General features: G+C 47.4%; 1 protein-coding gene and 1 pseudogene across 1 annotated transcript; both read right to left on the bottom strand.

The window, feature by feature from the left end:
* Positions 1-375: 375 nt before the first annotated feature.
* Positions 376-1,474, bottom strand: LOC127311521 (dehydration-responsive element-binding protein 1C-like; annotated as a pseudogene).
* A 6,734-nt stretch (positions 1,475-8,208) lies between these two features.
* LOC127311523 (peroxisomal membrane protein 11-5) lies at positions 8,209-10,824 on the bottom strand. Its single transcript, XM_051341957.2, has 8 exons — positions 10,690-10,824; positions 9,573-9,783; positions 9,386-9,460; positions 9,227-9,301; positions 8,989-9,069; positions 8,809-8,883; positions 8,548-8,721; positions 8,209-8,455 (listed from the first exon to the last, which is right to left on the bottom strand). The coding sequence occupies exons 2-8, from the start codon at positions 9,762-9,764 to the stop codon at positions 8,426-8,428; spliced, it is 702 nt and encodes a 233-aa protein (XP_051197917.1). The 5' UTR covers positions 9,765-9,783; positions 10,690-10,824; the 3' UTR covers positions 8,209-8,425.
* Positions 10,825-16,642: the final 5,818 nt, after the last annotated feature.

Raw genomic sequence — 16,642 nt, 5'->3', positions numbered from 1 at the left:
CCTAAAAGTAATTAGGGGAACTTTGGCTACCTATTGGGGCACTTTAAAATGCCCCTAAAACCCTACCGTACAGTAGTGATGCCAGGCTGCCGCCAAAGCCACGGGCCCGCCACGCTCGATCGGCTGGATGCGCGCTGACTGCGGCAAACGTGCCGCCAGTCCTACCGGCGGCAAGGCCACATGTCCCCTGGGGGCGCTGCCGCCATATGGTCACATGTGGTCTTTTTTAAGAATTCAGCGTGACAAATGGTCCTTTTTGCCAAATTCTTGATCAAATTCTCGATACCATACTAGTCTACTACTCGATTCAACCACATGTTACAAAATTTTTAACAACAACAACAACCAAACCTTTCAGTCCCAAACAAGTTTGGGTAGGCATGTTACAAAATTTTCATCAAACTAAAAAAAAAAGAGGACAGGGTGATGCATTTTGCATGCTTTACGGCTAGACAAATATCTTCTTCCCGCGCTCCAAATTAATTGAGCTCCGGACCAACTCTGCTTCTTCCTCTTTATCCTGCACCTGACCGACATAGCGAATTGAAAGGAATCCCGCTCGATCAGTAGCTCCACAGCGTGACGTCGCCGGCGCTGTAGCCGTAGCCGCAGCCGTCGTCGTCGACTCCGTCCATATGCGAGTTATCCTGCCATTTGCTGCCCGCGCCGCCCATCCCTTCGTACTCGTAGTAGTACGAATGCTGGTCCAAGTCCCCCATGCTTCCGTACACATCGCGTAGTCGTTGTACTGCGCCATCGCTTCGGCCTCTTCTTGCATCGATATCCCCTGCTGGTGCATCGTCATCGCGGGCGCAGCGGCCTGGACGGCGGACGCAGAGGAGCAGGGCGACGCCGGCGCGGCGGGACAGGCGGCCTCGGCGAGCGCGATAGCCGCGGCGCGGATGTCCTCCGGGGTGCGGAGCGTGGCCGGGTCGACGGCCAGCAGGTCCGCGGAGTCGGCGAAGTTGAGGCAGGCGGCGCGGCCGCGGAGGGCCAGCGCGGCGACGTCGTGGGCTCGCGCGGCGGCCTCGGCGGAGGCGAAGGTGCCGAGCCAGATGCGGGACTTCTTGTTGGGCTCCCGCACCTCGCAGACCCAGCGCCCCGCGGCCCGCGCCGCCGCACGCCCTTGTAAACCGGGTGCCGCGTCTCCCGGAACTTGGTCCGCCCCGCCGGACGCTTCGGCGGGGCCGATGTCACCGTCGCGTACTCCACTCCTCCTCGGCCGTCGAACTGGCCGACGTCGTCGCCGTAGTAGGCCACGCCGTAATGGTCCATTGATCTTGCACGATCGAGTTTGTAGCTTATCGTCGACGATGAGTCCGTGCTCTTGTGCTGCGCGGCAATGGTGCTGTAATGGTGTCGAGCGAAGGTGTGTTGATGGAGAGGGAGGAGAGCGAGATGTACATATAGGATTCGGCAACAGGCAGAGAAATAGTGGGATGAGCTGGACACGGTGATGGGCGCGCCGGGAGCAGGGTGGACGGTGAAGCCGCGTTGTCGCCGGCGTGCCGTCAGGTGGGCTTTTACTTAGCTCGGGATGCATCGAGGGGACGAAGCAATGGGTTGTGGATATTCTATTTGAGGAAGGGGATGGGAAGGGGGACGAAGTGAGGTGTCCAGCGGCCACGTGGGGATGGCGACATGGACTTCCTTTTTTGGTCTTGTAGATGTTTTAGTTTCTTTCCTACTTTATTATGTAATAGTTAAAGTCAGTTGGTGTCTCATTACCATGTACTATTTGTTACTGATAAACAAATGTGGTATTGAATGTCAAAATGAAATCTAAACTCAAAAAGTGTTCCCCATCCCTTCTAAAATAACTGTCCCGATTTCAATGTCTTTGAACTTTCTCTCGGGTAAGATTTTCGAAATTTCACCAAAAACCGGTTATGCCGGTGGCCATCGGTAAAATGTAATACCGGATGAAATCTTCCGGTATTCAATTTTTTTTTTATAAGTTAAGAAAGTTTTGACTAGTTTTGGACAAATGTATAAATTTGGTTGACAAATCGTGCGCGGTATTTTGGATGGTAGATATACTAGTGCCTACCGCGGAAAAACCTTGATTGTGGTTACTCAAAATATAATCTTTGTGATGATAATGCCATAAAAAAACTCGAGTGGGCTCATATATCTTTCGTTTTCCATTATATCAGTCATTGGAAGCCTCTTGGATTTTATTTTCCCTATTTTGAATTTGTTTACTTTCTTGCGTAACCATAGTTTAAATATTATCGTGTTGTTATAACGCGAATCGGCTCGGTTGAAATCTTAGATTCATATTATAGCCATTGAGTCTCAAGCCAAACAAAACACATGGTTCTTCAGATAAGAACCACTTGACTGATAAGCATTTAGTGAGTCACTCTACAGATTCGACAAAATCGTCTTTTGGACGAATAAAATTTGAAGTAAAAAAATTAGCGTCGAGAAGAAAAATTAACCAAGATAAAACAAGATAAAAGCACTACAAAAATATTTTTATGGTATATGCGTTGATATTAATTTGGCACCAAGGATGACCCATATCTTTTTCTATATTGCTTGATCAGACTAAAATACATTGACTTTTGACTAACTTTAGAGCATCTCTAACAGAGCCCGTAAATCCCGCCGGAACTGAACTTTTCCGGCGGATTTACGGGTTCGGGCCGAAACGCGCGCAAATCAGCGCCCGAATACATGGGCCGGCCCGTAAATGAAGTTCAGGGGCCCGAGAAATCGAGCGGATGCCCCGTATTAAAAGAGTTCGCGGAGGGGAGTTCGGTTCGCAAACCCTACTCCCCTCCGCCGTTCCTCTCCCTCCGCCGCCGCTAGTCGCCAGCTCCGACGAGCAATCCACGTACAACGAGCAACCGATCCGAAGCCCGCCGCCCCGCGATGGCTTCCCGTGGAGGATCCGGCGGCCGTGCCGCGGGATTGGGCGGCGGCGACTCACCGCCGCATCCGCCTGTCTTCCGCACCGACGCGGAGCGGCGGAAGTGGAACAAGAGCGAGGGCGCTTAGAAGAGGAGCGCTCGCCGGTGGACGAACTGGGGGCTCACGCCCCCAGGGAAGCTCGCTCGCTACGGCCCCGTCGGCGAGGGCTCCTCCTCCGGCCAGTCGAGCCGCACACCGCGGCTTCCCGTGGCGGAGAGCGAGGAGGAGGACGACCTCGTCCCCGCACGCTCACCGACCATCTCCGCCGGGGACTACGTCCACGGCAGCGACGAGGAGGAGGCCATCCTCGCTCAGGCGAAGGCGATCAGCGATGCGGAGGCTCGGTAGCGCTTCCGCCGGGAGGAAGCCGACGCCGTCCGCCAGGTCAGGGAGTACGAGGCGGCTCGCCTGGAAGCCCGCGTCCGCCGCGTCAAGCTCGAAATAGTCGAGCTTGAGAAGGACGACGCGTGAAGATCTTCCACGCCGCCGACCATCTCCGCCAGCACTGGCACCGCCACGCGCCATAGGTCATATAGGCCGCATTTTGCTTAGCTAGGTTGCGCTTGCCGGTGTACCAGTAATTATGTTTTCAATTTCAAGAACTATGCACGTATGTATGCTCAATCGGAGCATCTATGTCATCTAGAACTATGATCATCGCTAAATTTTACCCGCGCCATTTCGAATTCCTGAGTTCAGTTCCATCACACGGTTTCTATTCTGCGCCACTGCGAATTTCGACAGAACTCGTGTTTTCGGTGCACTGAACTCGGCGTTTTCAGTTTGCGTTTTTTTGGGCTCTGTTAGAGATGCTCTTATATGCTTATTATATTGTAGAACTGAGAGAATATGCCATTTCCAGCATTCTTTACCGGCCATTTATAAAACATAAAAGCAAGCATCGACCTTATGTACTAGTAGATGTATTTGTAACTGTAAATTATTGACTTAGCCTATTATGTCCAAAGCATGAATATATATTTCTGTGAAGCAGAGGAAAGAATAAGGAGCCACTAGATGCATGAGTGAGATTGTGCCGCATGGGACAAGCGTGACCGACACTCCCTTCCGATCGAGCTCGATCGGTCTGCTCTGGTCAGGGTAGAATACTTCAGGAATCTAGGCGAGCATGCATGGGCACGTGAGGAGCCGGTGCCTGCCCTGCCAGCGTGGAGGCGCCGCCCGCGGAAACGATCGAACGCGTCCACGGACAGCCGGCCCCTACGGTACCTGTAGCCTGCATGTAGCCGCGTCCACGGTCGACTCTCTCCACAGCTCGCCACGACCAAGCAAGACGACGATCAAATCAAATCGCAACCTATCCACGCGCCGCGGCGCACGTCCGGTTAAAATCGCTCTTTTGTATGGGCTTTGCATGCGCTTTCGGTAGGCACGGCACGTACGTGGCGGCCCAGCAGCAGGCTCGCCTCCTTTCCCTGTAGCTCGAGGCTGAGAGGATCGAATCGATCCATGCATCATTCCATCTCACACGTGTGGGTCCCCAGCAGGACTCCACGCGTCAAGTGTTATGACGTCCCACGGTCTTTGTCTGTCGATTTTGACAAAACAAAAACCTTTGAATAAAACATTATAATAACTTAGTTGGATGAGCCTTTGTGGCCAAATCCTAGGTCTTAAGTTCAAACCCTCACTTGACCTTATTTTACTTTTATTTTTAAAAATTGTACTACATATTGTACTACTATGTTTCAAAGGATGGAACCCAGCAGGCCCCCACAACGGGGAGACCAGTTTTGAATACATTAATGCTTTTAAATAATAACTTTTGATACAATAAAATATTTTTTCCAAAAAAAGAAAAAAGAGTTGTGCGAACAACAAAGCCATCGGCATAGGGCTGCAAAGACAACGGCGTTTGCTCGTGCCGACGACCGTTCTGGTGGCCTACCAGGAATGGGTCCTGTGCCGACGGCCCTGACAAAAAGCCGTCGACACGGGATATGCCTCGTACGTTTCATGTGGTGCATCATGGCTTGTGTAGCTTGGTGTCACACTTGCAACATGCTTTGCTTTTCTAGTTGACAGACGAACTAGGGCCTGGCAGTTGCATCTACATAGCATTAGTTGACTTGAAAGTGCGGATGCCATGAGTTTATCCCCCACGAACCTCAAAATAAATCTAGAAGTCACTAACATACTGGTCATGGGTTGTGTACCTTGGTGTCACACTTGCCACATGCGCTTTTCTTTTTCTCGTTAAGTTTCTTCATTGCTAGGCTCAATATATACCCTCGCAGATCTCGCCATTCTTGTTTACACTATAGTTTAACCCTCTCCTTACTTAGGAGTCAGAATGCAGCTTTTACTATCTACTCACATCGTCACCTGGTACTACATCTGTAGTTTTTTTTTTGTATGATGCCACTTGAGATATTAGAGGAAACTGACCAGCTCATACAATAAATTGTTGCACTTATCTAATTTCTTTGGATGGTTCAAAACATTCAAGAAAAAAAGAATGCCATCACTTCTGTTAATTTGTCTACTAATAGTGGCAGAAAGAATAGATACTTTTGTGCTTCTGTTCGTGTATTGTGTAAGTTGTTCTCCCCGCTGTCTAGGAGCAATACCTTGCTGTAAGCTCTCCAGGGTGAAGATTTATTTACCGAGTTCTTCAAGATTTAAGAATGAAGTACCGAAGCTTACTTTGCAGCGCTCTCTCGACATGCAACCACTTTACCAACATACTTCCATAATTCAGGCTAACAAAGTTGGCAAACATGCATGACAGTACACCAAAATGTATGCAGTCAGTTAATTTGCAACCTTGTGGATTTCTCTATGTCAGCTACCACTTGTCAACAACCATTGAAACTTTGAATAAGAGATAGATTGATGTTTGATGTATTGTGCAATATTCCGATAAAATTTACTGATAGCCGTTATATGATAAATTGGGTTATTGGCCGCATCAACAGTTTCAAAACTTGTTGTGTTCTTGCATGTACGAGTTATATTTTATACAGATAGAGGTGATTAATGATGAGATGGAGATGCAAGAATCAAAGTTGCAGTACAAAATCTCAAATGTTACCAATTGGTTTGAAACTCATGATCATAGGCAATGTTTCTGGTGACATACTAGGTAAGGCTGTAGTGGCATCAAAGTGACTTAAATATTTTTTCCTGATTTTGATTATTATTTGATTTGTTTGATATTTCTAGGCCATGGAAATGATCTTTGTGAAAAGAGTTCCTAGTTTATATATGATAGGGTCATGGTACTTTGTCCTTTTCCCCTAATTTTTCGTTTTTTATCCCTTTAATAAAGATAGATCCAAGATGCGAAGATGCGACGATAGCTCCCAAGCTGGTTTTTTGATCTATAGTTTTTGGTATGATCTTTCTTCCTCTCGCCCTGTTTCTTCCTTTTGTGTGAGATTTGACAGGTTGGAAGCTAGGATTTATGCTGGTTGGGGGTACGGTATTCGGTGAGATTGGGAGTTTCCTTCTTCATTTTCCGGCAATATTTAGAATCTTGAGTTCATTTCTTGGGGGCATTGGGATTTAGGGTTTTCATTAGAGATCGTATTTAACCGGAAGTGAGCTCTTTCATTTTTTATGCTCTCATATTGATGCACAACGGCAACACTGCATGTACAAGTGTTCGGCAAGGCCGCGATGTAGACCTAGAAGTTGAAGGCCATCGGCACCCGGCGCACATAGGGAGTGATGGAGTTGGAGGACCTTGACGCAGAGTACACGGGGGAGATTCTCTGCCTCCATCTGATCTGTAAACTTGCTATACGCCATACCTTCATGTGCCCTCACATGCACCTTTGCCTTGCTATCGTCTCCCTCACCTCATCATCGTCAATGACAGTGTGAGGATAGCAGGATAAGCAAGATTCATATGAGATCGGGTGATTGAGTGGATGCATGTTAGCATGATTTAACTTTCGGAGGTTTTGATAGAACATTAAATTAACTTATATTACTCGGCGGCTGTGATAGTTATGCAACCGTAAATGCGTGAGCTAGGTTTCGAGCCTCACATCCACCTTAATTTGAAGTGCAGGCAAGAGGAATGAGTCGTATCTCCGGAACATGGGAATGAACTTAGTCCTCATGAGTTGTGTAACTTGGTGTCATACTTGCCGCATGCTTTCATTTCCATGTCAAGTTTATTTCGTGTTGGGCTCAGGGCTCTATATATCCCCATTGATGCTTACACTATCAGCTTAGCCTGTTTCTTATTTATTCGGGAATCAAATTGCAACATTTGTGTATCAAACATCTTCTTTAGCTTCCTAGGTATCACTATCTACAATTTTTTATTGACATGATGCAGGTTGAGATATTAGAGGTAACTGACCAGCTCATATATTCCACTTGACTATGCGATTTCTATCTTTGAAGGGTTTTCAAAACCTGCCAGAGGATGGGGCAAGTCCTCGTTTGATCTGTCTAGGAACGGTTACAGAAATGGTGCACTTCTATTGCTTCCGTTCCAAATATTTAGTAAGTTGAGCCTATGTGTGAAACTAAGTACTATTGGAACCAACTTCTACAGCATCCAGTGCAAGGAGCTGGCTAGGGCGGATAATACTAAAAACTTTGGTTTCCTTAGTCTTACATTATGTGGTTTAGGCGTTGCATGTTCCCAGATAGATATGAAGTTTGATACAGTATGTATCATGTACACACAACTGAAAATAGAGGATCTGTCTTGTTATTGCTTTGAAAATAGTGTGTCCCCTTCATGCTGTTGTTGTTTATGACATGTCGGATGATTTATATCATTCAACATCACGAATGCGATTTATTTGGAAAGTCAGAAGGAGACATCCATCAATGGGGTGCTGGGGCAACGAGTTACAAACTGTAGTTTCCCTCAGCATCACACCCATTTCATCGTTGGTCCTTGGCTCCTGGCCAACATTATGTTGCTACTACTTTGCACCAGTTTCACTGTCATTTTCGTCCATAATTTATTTTGAAGGGAAACTCAAATAAGTTTAAGTTATCCTCTCTCTTTCGTTTATTTTAGTGATCTCGTTTTGTCCTCTCGGCCATTCTCCTGCCTGGACTTCAGACTCGGCGTTTGTGAGCCTGACTGGCAGGCCGACTGGATTGCTGAGTTTCTCTCCTACTGGACTAGCCTTGCCTCATGCTTAAGCGCACAAACGTTAGGCCGCCAACAGCCTGATAAGGGAAGAAACTGAAACATACAGCAACTTTCCAAGTAAAAGAAATGGAATCCCAACTGTGGTATAAATTTTCTAATTATTTGGCAGCATCTGCAGTAGCTCCCATTTCCTGGGACCATATAAATACAACGTGCTACATAATCAAGTCTAGGAAAGGTACAGGATCAACAAGGTTATGAGAGGACCATGGACTTGCACAACAATAATTCCCAGTTATCAGCTACTCGCACAGAGTGTTCCATCCAAATTTATTTCTTATCAGTACTAACGATGACAAGGCTAATAGCAACCGTCATTTCGCCAATCGATGCACCAGCGGCCTGGCCCAAGGTAGATCATTTGGATTTGGCTGGGGCTGGAAGCAACTGCCAGGGAAACAAGGAGGAACGATTCAATTTCCGGGGTTTCACGGTGGCTCTTAACAAACTGTCATAGGGTTTGAGATGCAACAACCCACCTGATAACAAGCGATGAGAGAGCTAGCAAACCCAAATGCCCCCGTGACGCGAGGAGTGACCTTCTTTGGGGCCAGTTGCAGTAGCCCAACCGCGACGACTATGTCCAGGCTTGATTTGATGAGGGAGAGGAGCCTCTCGTTGGACTTCTTCAGCTTCATCCGATATTGCTCGTTCTGCCATCACCGATACATCAATGTATCAAAGAAAACAAATATGGAAAATGCACAAACGGAATACAGGGCAGTCTGTATGAATAGTACCTTGTACAGCTCTTGGCCCTTGAGCTCCTTCTCTAACTTCTTTGTTGATTTGGACAGTCGTTGGAGCTCAGCTAGCTAGAATGAAGTATATGTCAGATATTATTTTTGAATTAGTCGAAAGGTGAGAGGCAGAACATAATTGAATAGCTTCCAGATGGCCAAGAAAGAGATTCTGCAAACCTCAATGATAGTAGTACAGGTGTTTGATCCGAGAAAGCAATAGAATGCTATCCTGCCAAGGAATTCTGCTCGCTCCTTGTTCTGCATATACAGTTGAACTATTTTCAATCATTTGCTTGTCGCCGTGTAGGTAATTCATTTTCTTGTACAACTTTTTGTGGGGAAAGCAGGGTGAAATCATATGCTGTACTACATCAAATTACTTCATGTATGCTGATGTGAAAAAGGCAATACAAACCTTGTATACTCCTGTCCTCCCAGCCCACACTATTTGGTCCAGAAAGAGGAAAGTTGACAGCATTGCATTCTTCGACTGAGGACATAAAGCAAAATTAAGAAAATTAGAAGCCTATCTTCAGCTGACTATTTTCCCACAATGTAAGCAGCAGCAGCATACCTTTCCAAGTAAGATCAGTGGCAGTGGAGTTCCTTTGGGAGGAGGACTAATCAAAGCTTGCAGATCATTAACAAACTGCAACACAATAGTAGTGCATCATCAGTGATGCCATAGACCATATTCAAGATTTAAATATAATTTATTCCTATTTGTGAGCTCTACTAAAAAAAAAAACTGAACACTCTACCTTAAACAGTCGGAAAACTTTCCGAGCGAGACTAGTAGATTTGTCAACATTCTGCGCAGGTCCTGGTTGTCCGTTGCTCAGGAACTTGGATCCATATTGTATTGCTCTGCAAATCTTATCTCTTGCTTCAGCCTTGCTTAGGTACAAAACAACCAGCGAAAGATCTCCTCTTACGGTGTCCAGTGAGGCCATACTGTATCTTCTGAACTAACTGCATAAGTGAGGTTGTGTCAAAAACTCCAAAATCATAACAGTGATCTGTGGAAGATTATCATGATAAAAGCCTATAAGAAAGTAAAGCACAAAACAAGCACTTAAGCCAACAATAGCATGTGTTCACCGAATAATCTCTGCTGCATAGTAAATATTGCACAGGTGTGATTTAACAACTATTGGGTTCAGAGCCTCGGATCGATACAACCGGTGATTATGGAGTCAATCGACTCTTTGTTTATACTTTTACCATACACTTCAAGGGTTGTATGATTTGCAATTGCCTAAGTTTGTCGACAGGAACACAGAGTGTAACTCGATAAAATCCAACTTCGATCTGGTGTAAGAATTCAGTCGAATTTAATGCGCTAACAAGGTCCGGTAGACTCCGCCAAAACTGCAGTGTCCCTAGTATATCTCTTGTAAACTTTAGTGTGCTAGCAATTGACAGCAAAGAGCTGTGTGTACCTAGAATCTGAACCTTCCACATGAACATACGCACCTCGCAGAAATCGAAAGCGGATCCCAAAATTTTATCGCTGAACCGTAACGGGACCAAGGACAACTAAGAGCTGCTAGCTCGGATACAAATTTCCAGGGTCACTGGCGGCCTCCCGGGGCGGAGGCGGCAGGGACGCGCGACGCCGCGACGAGGTCGAACGGGAACGGCGACGCGCGCGAGAGGTGGGGGCGTCGGGGTGAAGCTAAGTACCGCACGGCAGCAGGTCGACGGCACGGCGGCGGTGGGCTAAGAGGAGAGATCGGGCGCGCGCCACCTCCCGGGACCGATGGATTTTGGGGCCAGGGAGTTGGTAACAGCCGCGCGGCCGAGCAGGGGGAACGGCAACGAGTATGAGAGGAATTTGCGACGAATTCCGACGAGATTCCGGGCTGGTGGTCGTACCTGTGTGCAGGAGATCGGCGGCGGCGGCGGCGGCCTCGATCAAGTCGCCCTTGCCTCTGTGAGCTGGCCTAGCTAGATCAAGCGATTGGGACAGAGATGTGCAATAGTAGACGCCACGAGCAAAGCACACGGCTCCTTTATAAATACCAGTCAGATAAATGTTACACGCACCCGTACGCGTACCGAGCTTTAATGCATATACTCTAGGGAAAAAATGAAACACAGTACAACACAGATGCTCACAAATAGATACATACACTTACATCAATGAATGCGCACATGCACATCATACAACTTCCGAGAGACTGAGTTAAAAAACTGATTCGATGGGTCTTGAGATTGACGAAGTCACTACATACGCTTTGTTGTTGACAGGAACATCGTCTCCTACTGAAAAAATATTTATCCTTTACGAGAAATTAAGTGTCGAACATGGGCTTTGAACTCTAATAGGTTAGACGTGACACTGCTCTCGTAACCATCCAACCACAAATCGGTTCTCTTACAAATTGTGCCATTAAATCTTTTACATTAGAACTATGATAGTAATGGAATGTGTACAACCAGACTTTTCATCAGCTATGCTTATGCTTTTTAAATGTCCAAGCTTGTTCTCCAAAACTATTACCGACAGTTATTTACAAACATATTAGTGAAAAAATAGAGAATCAAGTTGGAGGCGGCGCTCTTGTTAGATATTGACGTGTTAGCAGCTACGTGTTAGCGGCACTCTTACTAGCGTACGTTCGTGGTAAGTTATCCCGTGTAAAATAAAAACAAAGAAGAATGAAGAAACTAAGGGGAGCGCGGCACGGTGGATTTAGGAGCGCGTTCATACTCTGTTTCAGGTGGGTTGAAACCCAAGATGGCTATGCAAGACAGGTGTGTGTTCTTTTATGTCGCACGTTTGATGATAGTTGGTGTGAGTTGGGGACGTGTGGCGTGTGCCCGTAGCAAAGGCAGGTTTCGTGGGAGGCTGGCTCGATAGGATACGGTGCAGCCCAGCTGACATGCATAAATAAACCGTCGCTTAAAGGCTGTAACAGAAAGAAAAGGCGTCGCGTAGTATCATCCGAGCTTTGTTTTTTTGCTTCCAAGGAAGGAAGAGAAGCAATCGTGGGTTTTTTTTTTCAGTTGATGGAAGCTTCGTGTGTGTGTCGGGATTGAATTGGAGCTTCGAAGTTGGGAGCCAAGAGTGTGGTGCAGACGAAGTGAGAGAGGCCCAGGTTCCGTTTCAGCAGGAGAAATGAAGGCTTGGTCTGGGTAGTGTGTGTAATCCTACGGTTTGGGCCCTGGCGTGGCCCAGTTGTCGAGGCCGCTTCTGTGGGCCGGTCGGCCGAGCTTACCATAGCCCAGTACATTGTAACTAGGTTCTCCAGAGAGAGACCGGGCCTTTCCTGTCCAGGGCATGTGGAAGGACGCGAAGCTTTGCTTCTCTTCCGGCCCATGCCAGGAAGTGTGCCTGCGTCGCCCAGCATGTATGTACCCACCTTCATGGCGATGGCTTCATCCACCAGACAGCGAGTTCATAAAAAGGAAAACAGGTACCGTCTCCCTGTTCGATCAGCCAGGGATCTCGTCTGCTCTGCTCCGCACTGCTGCTGCTGCCGCCGGTGCCGGGGCCCTCGAGGTGCATCGTCTCTTTTCTCTCATGTCGCGGTGGCAGTGCTCAGTGGGTGCGTGGTGCCCGTTCCAGTTCGTTTGTAGCCTTGTGCCGCCGCGGCCCGCAGGCTCCGGCACCTGCCTCTGCCTCTGCTGCTGTTTGTCCTTGCTGCACGTACAGCTACAGCTGCTACCCAGAGTTTGATTCATCATTAGGGACGTAATTGGTGGAAAAGTCCGGTTTGAACACGTGAATCCTAGTTGAAAATACATTTTCTAAATGTGAAAAAATTCTGAAATAAAAATATCCGGGTACGTACGCATGTTTCATGTTCGCGTAGAAAGTTTTCGCGGAGAAACCACTTTTTTTTATTTCAGAATCTAAAAAAGACAAAATACGTCACATATATACTGCTATATAGCCCTGCAAAATTTCATTTTTTTGCCGAGACAAAATAAAATATTTTTTTGTCACGAAACTCATGCCCAGGACACATAGTTGAGATCATCTGGGAAATCATTTTGTGTTTCGATTTTTGAAACATGTTTTGACATCACAAACGGAACTTTTCAAAAAGTGGGTTCACATGCCCCCATGTTCACAAAAGCCGGTCTCCGTAATTGGTAGCTTATATGGAGGCTAACGGGCCTTGGGGAGCAGAAAATAGCCTAATTGAAATACTGGGCTGTGGCCCATGGAAAACGCTCGAATCGACCGTTTCACCAAAGCCAATCTCGTCGCCGGTTTCGGCCATCCAAAAGGCGTCAACGCCCCAAGCGCCAGTTCGATCATGGAGATGGCCCGAGCTCTTACGCACAAGCGAAAAAGGGGGCGGGAGGATTTCGTCACAACCTATCGAGACCGCCCCCTATTTCTACCCCCTACTCTCACAACCAATTTCAAAACCACCATGTCCCTCCTTCTAGCACTCTTCACTGGTCGGCAAGCAAGGTAAGTAGGCGGTGTCGACGGCGGCGGCATGGCGACTCCGACTACTTCATGGAGCTCTCCACTCCTTCGTCCACCTCCAGCGATGACTATGAGTAACATCACCATGACTTCTCCTCCACCTCCATGTGTTTAGGGTTAGATCCCTGACCGCTTTAGCTTAGATATGTCAAGGCTTCTAGGTTTGATTCGTGGCTGTACACTGTTAGATATTTAACCCTTTTACCTCAAAGAGCATTGTTTGTCTTGTTTTTCATGTTGGTTGTCTAGATTGTGCAATGGTAGTCTAGTATGATATAGTTGTCTCTATGCCTTGATCTTAGGCCTATGATCTTGTATTACGTCGATTGTACCATCTTTTAATTAATTTGTACATTCTTGGTAAATGTAGAACACGTTGTGCTAGAATTTACTTATCTAGGCTCTTGTCCCCTTTCAGGACTCGCTGACATAGGCATCTCGAATGAGCCTACCGAATAAAGTACCCAAGGATGGCTGGAGGCCCAAGACCCGAAGTTTATGAAGCCCGGAAGTCCAACAAGCGTCGATATGGAAAGTAGAGATAGATTAGGAATAGAGTCTTGTAATAATACGGGAAGGACTCGTATAACCTCCCGGACTTTGTAACTTGAGCGATACGAAAGCCTCGGCTCCACCTCCTATATCAAGGGGAGCCGAGGGAGAAATAAAGCATCGAATCATTATCAACACAAACCCTAGTTTTTCATAGTCGAGCATCTTTTCGGCTGAACCTTTGAGATCTACTTGCCCTCCACTTTCCGCGAAACCCTAGTCTACAACTTGTAGGCATTGGCAAGTTAAACCCTTATCAATTGGCGTCGTCCGTGGGGATTGAAGGCGACAAGGAGCTGATCTCGATGGCATCATCAACATCAACAACATCATCAGTAGCAAACAACGCGATGGACGGAGGTAAACAGGTCAAACCTGATCTCGTCGATTTTGTTCCTCACCCTCCCGCCCGTTTGCATGCATATGCCGATATGGAGGAGTGGACGGAGATGACGTTTGGGAGTTTCCACTTCCTCGTCGGAAAAGAAGGATCGCACCGTTTTGCGGCACCAATTTTTTCGGGACCGTCAGCGGCCGATTCTGACTTTTCGGGATCATCAACATCAATCATCGAGTCGGGCGACGAGGAGGTTTCGTCGTCAAGCTTCATCAAGTCCGCCATCGGCGGAGAACTCGCCGATATGATCGGCAACATGTCTTTCGGGTCGTTCACAGGCTCCGATGTAAGCAGCGACTTGGAAAGCATCGACAGCTTCGACTTCATCGACAAATCTACTTCTATTCGGGAGGTCTTCGCCGATCTGTCGGACGGTGTCACCAACCCTGAAAAAGAAAAAGAAAAGCTACAATATATCATCAAATCTGTGTGATCGGTGAATCAAGCCATCCAGAGGAGGCGTTAGAGGCTTTCGATGATCTGGGCAATCCATACATCGATCCCGCTGATCTTACGCGAGGAACCGGAAATAAGTACGTTGGCACCACACCTCCCGAAAAAAGTGCAGCTTTCGCAAGCAGCTTGAGATAGAGCTGGGAGAGCCATGAATGGCACAGAGCCGATGACCACAACAGCCACAGCAGAAGAGCTGCAAGCATATCAATATAGACTCGCTCGTGCTGGACGTGAACTAGAAAAACAAAGAAAGATATTTGACGATAGAAGAGCTGCAGCTTGCGCATCAAGTGCGCGCAGGGCCAACCTGAGCCGACAATCAGGAACTTCGGATAGTCACAGAGCAGCACGCGCAAGAGGAAGATCTCGGCTAGCAAACATGCCTAAGCACGGAAGAGAGAACCTGATACAAAACCTCGACATGTCCTTTATGTCGATAGATACAAGAGGGAACATCATCTCCAAAACAGCAGAAGCAGGATATATGGCGACTCATGCCTTCATATTGGCATCCAAGCCACCTCCCGGAGATCCCAAAGAAGCTTTGTACCAAATGGCCATGGCAGGAGTTGGTGTCATGGGGACAGCGATAGCAGGATCAAGTACGCCGCAACCCGAGAGCGCACCAAGACAAAATAATCCTCGGCCTACTACGGCAGCACGAGATCCTCCACGAGAAGGTGACGCAAGAGATACAATGATACAAGCACGAGTTGATAGAGCACGGCAGGAGAGAAGAGAATGTCGGCACTCACCAGAAGTCGAGGAAGAGGATATGTGTGGACTCCCTTACTTTACTCGACGAGTTCGTGAAACTCGGGTGCCCTCTGGGTTCAAGTTACCAGATAACTACAAAAAGTTTGATGGCTTACAAGAACCGGAGGATTGGTTAATAGACTACCTGGAGATAGTAAAATTGACGGGTGGAACTAGAGCAACTGCCATGCAGAGCATTCAGGTTCACCTCAGCGGAGCCGCAAGATCATGGATAAAGAAGTTACCAGAAGGATCCATCGACAGCTAGGAGAATTTCGCGGACTTGTTCGTGAAAATTTTTCGTTCCACGTGCAAGAAACATGTATCAATAGAGCAACTAAAGGCATGCAAGCAGAAGTATGGTGAACCAATGAGGATGTATATCCAGCGATGGAACATCATAAAAAATTCGGCAGAAAATATATCTGATGAAAGAGCAATAGACGCATTTGTTGCGGGGATCCGAAGAAGAGACTTAATTGAGGATTTGGGTAGGTCCAACACGAGAACAAAACCAGAGCTCATGGAGGTAGCGAATTGATACGTCTCCAACGTATCTATAATTTCTTATGTTCCATGCTAGTTTTATGACAATACCTACATGTTTTATCCATACTTTATATCGTTTTGATGCATTTTCCGGAACTAACCTATTAACAAGATGCCGAAGTGCCAGTTCCTGTTTTCTGCTGTTTTTGGTTCCAGAAAGGTTGTTCGGGCAATATTCTCGGAATTCGACGAAACAAAGACCAAATATCTTATTTTCCCCGGAAGGGTCCAGAACACTGAAGGAGAGTCGGAGGCGGGCAGCAGGGGGCCCACACCATATGGCAGCGCGGGTGGCCCCCTGGCCGCGCCAGCCTATGGGGAGGGGGCCCCGTGGCCCCTCCGACTCCGCCTCTTCGCCTATAAAGTCCCTCGCGACCTAAAACCTCGATACCAATTGACGAAACTCCAGAAAGACTCCAGGGGCGCCGCCGCCATCGCGAAACTCCGTTTCGGGGGACAGAATCTCTGTTCCGGCACGCCACCGGGACGGGGAAGTGCCCCCGGAAGCCATCTCCATCGACGCCACCGCCTCCATCATGCTCCGTGAGTAGTTCCCCCATGGACTATGGGTTCTAGCTGTAGCTAGTTGGTACTCTCTCTCCCATGTACTTCAATACAATGATCTCATGAGTTGCCTTACATGATTGAGATTCATCTGATGTAATCGGTGT

This window comes from Lolium perenne, chromosome 7, assembly GCF_019359855.2.
Source record: "Lolium perenne isolate Kyuss_39 chromosome 7, Kyuss_2.0, whole genome shotgun sequence".
Taxonomy (NCBI): Eukaryota; Viridiplantae; Streptophyta; class Magnoliopsida; order Poales; family Poaceae; genus Lolium; species Lolium perenne.
This window is presented reverse-complemented; position numbering and strand designations above follow the sequence as displayed.

Excerpts from the sequence above, each read along its gene's own strand:
- LOC127311523 (XM_051341957.2), bottom strand. The coding sequence starts at position 9,764 with ATGGCCTCACTGGACACCGTAAGAGGAGATCTTTCGCTGGTTGTTTTG. Across the intron at positions 8,884-8,988 it reads CCTGTACTACTATCATTGAG|CTAGCTGAGCTCCAACGACT; the intron begins GTTTGCAGAATC and ends ACTTCATTCTAG. Across the intron at positions 8,456-8,547 it reads CTCTCATCGCTTGTTATCAG|TTGCTTCCAGCCCCAGCCAA; the intron begins GTGGGTTGTTGC and ends TTTCCCTGGCAG.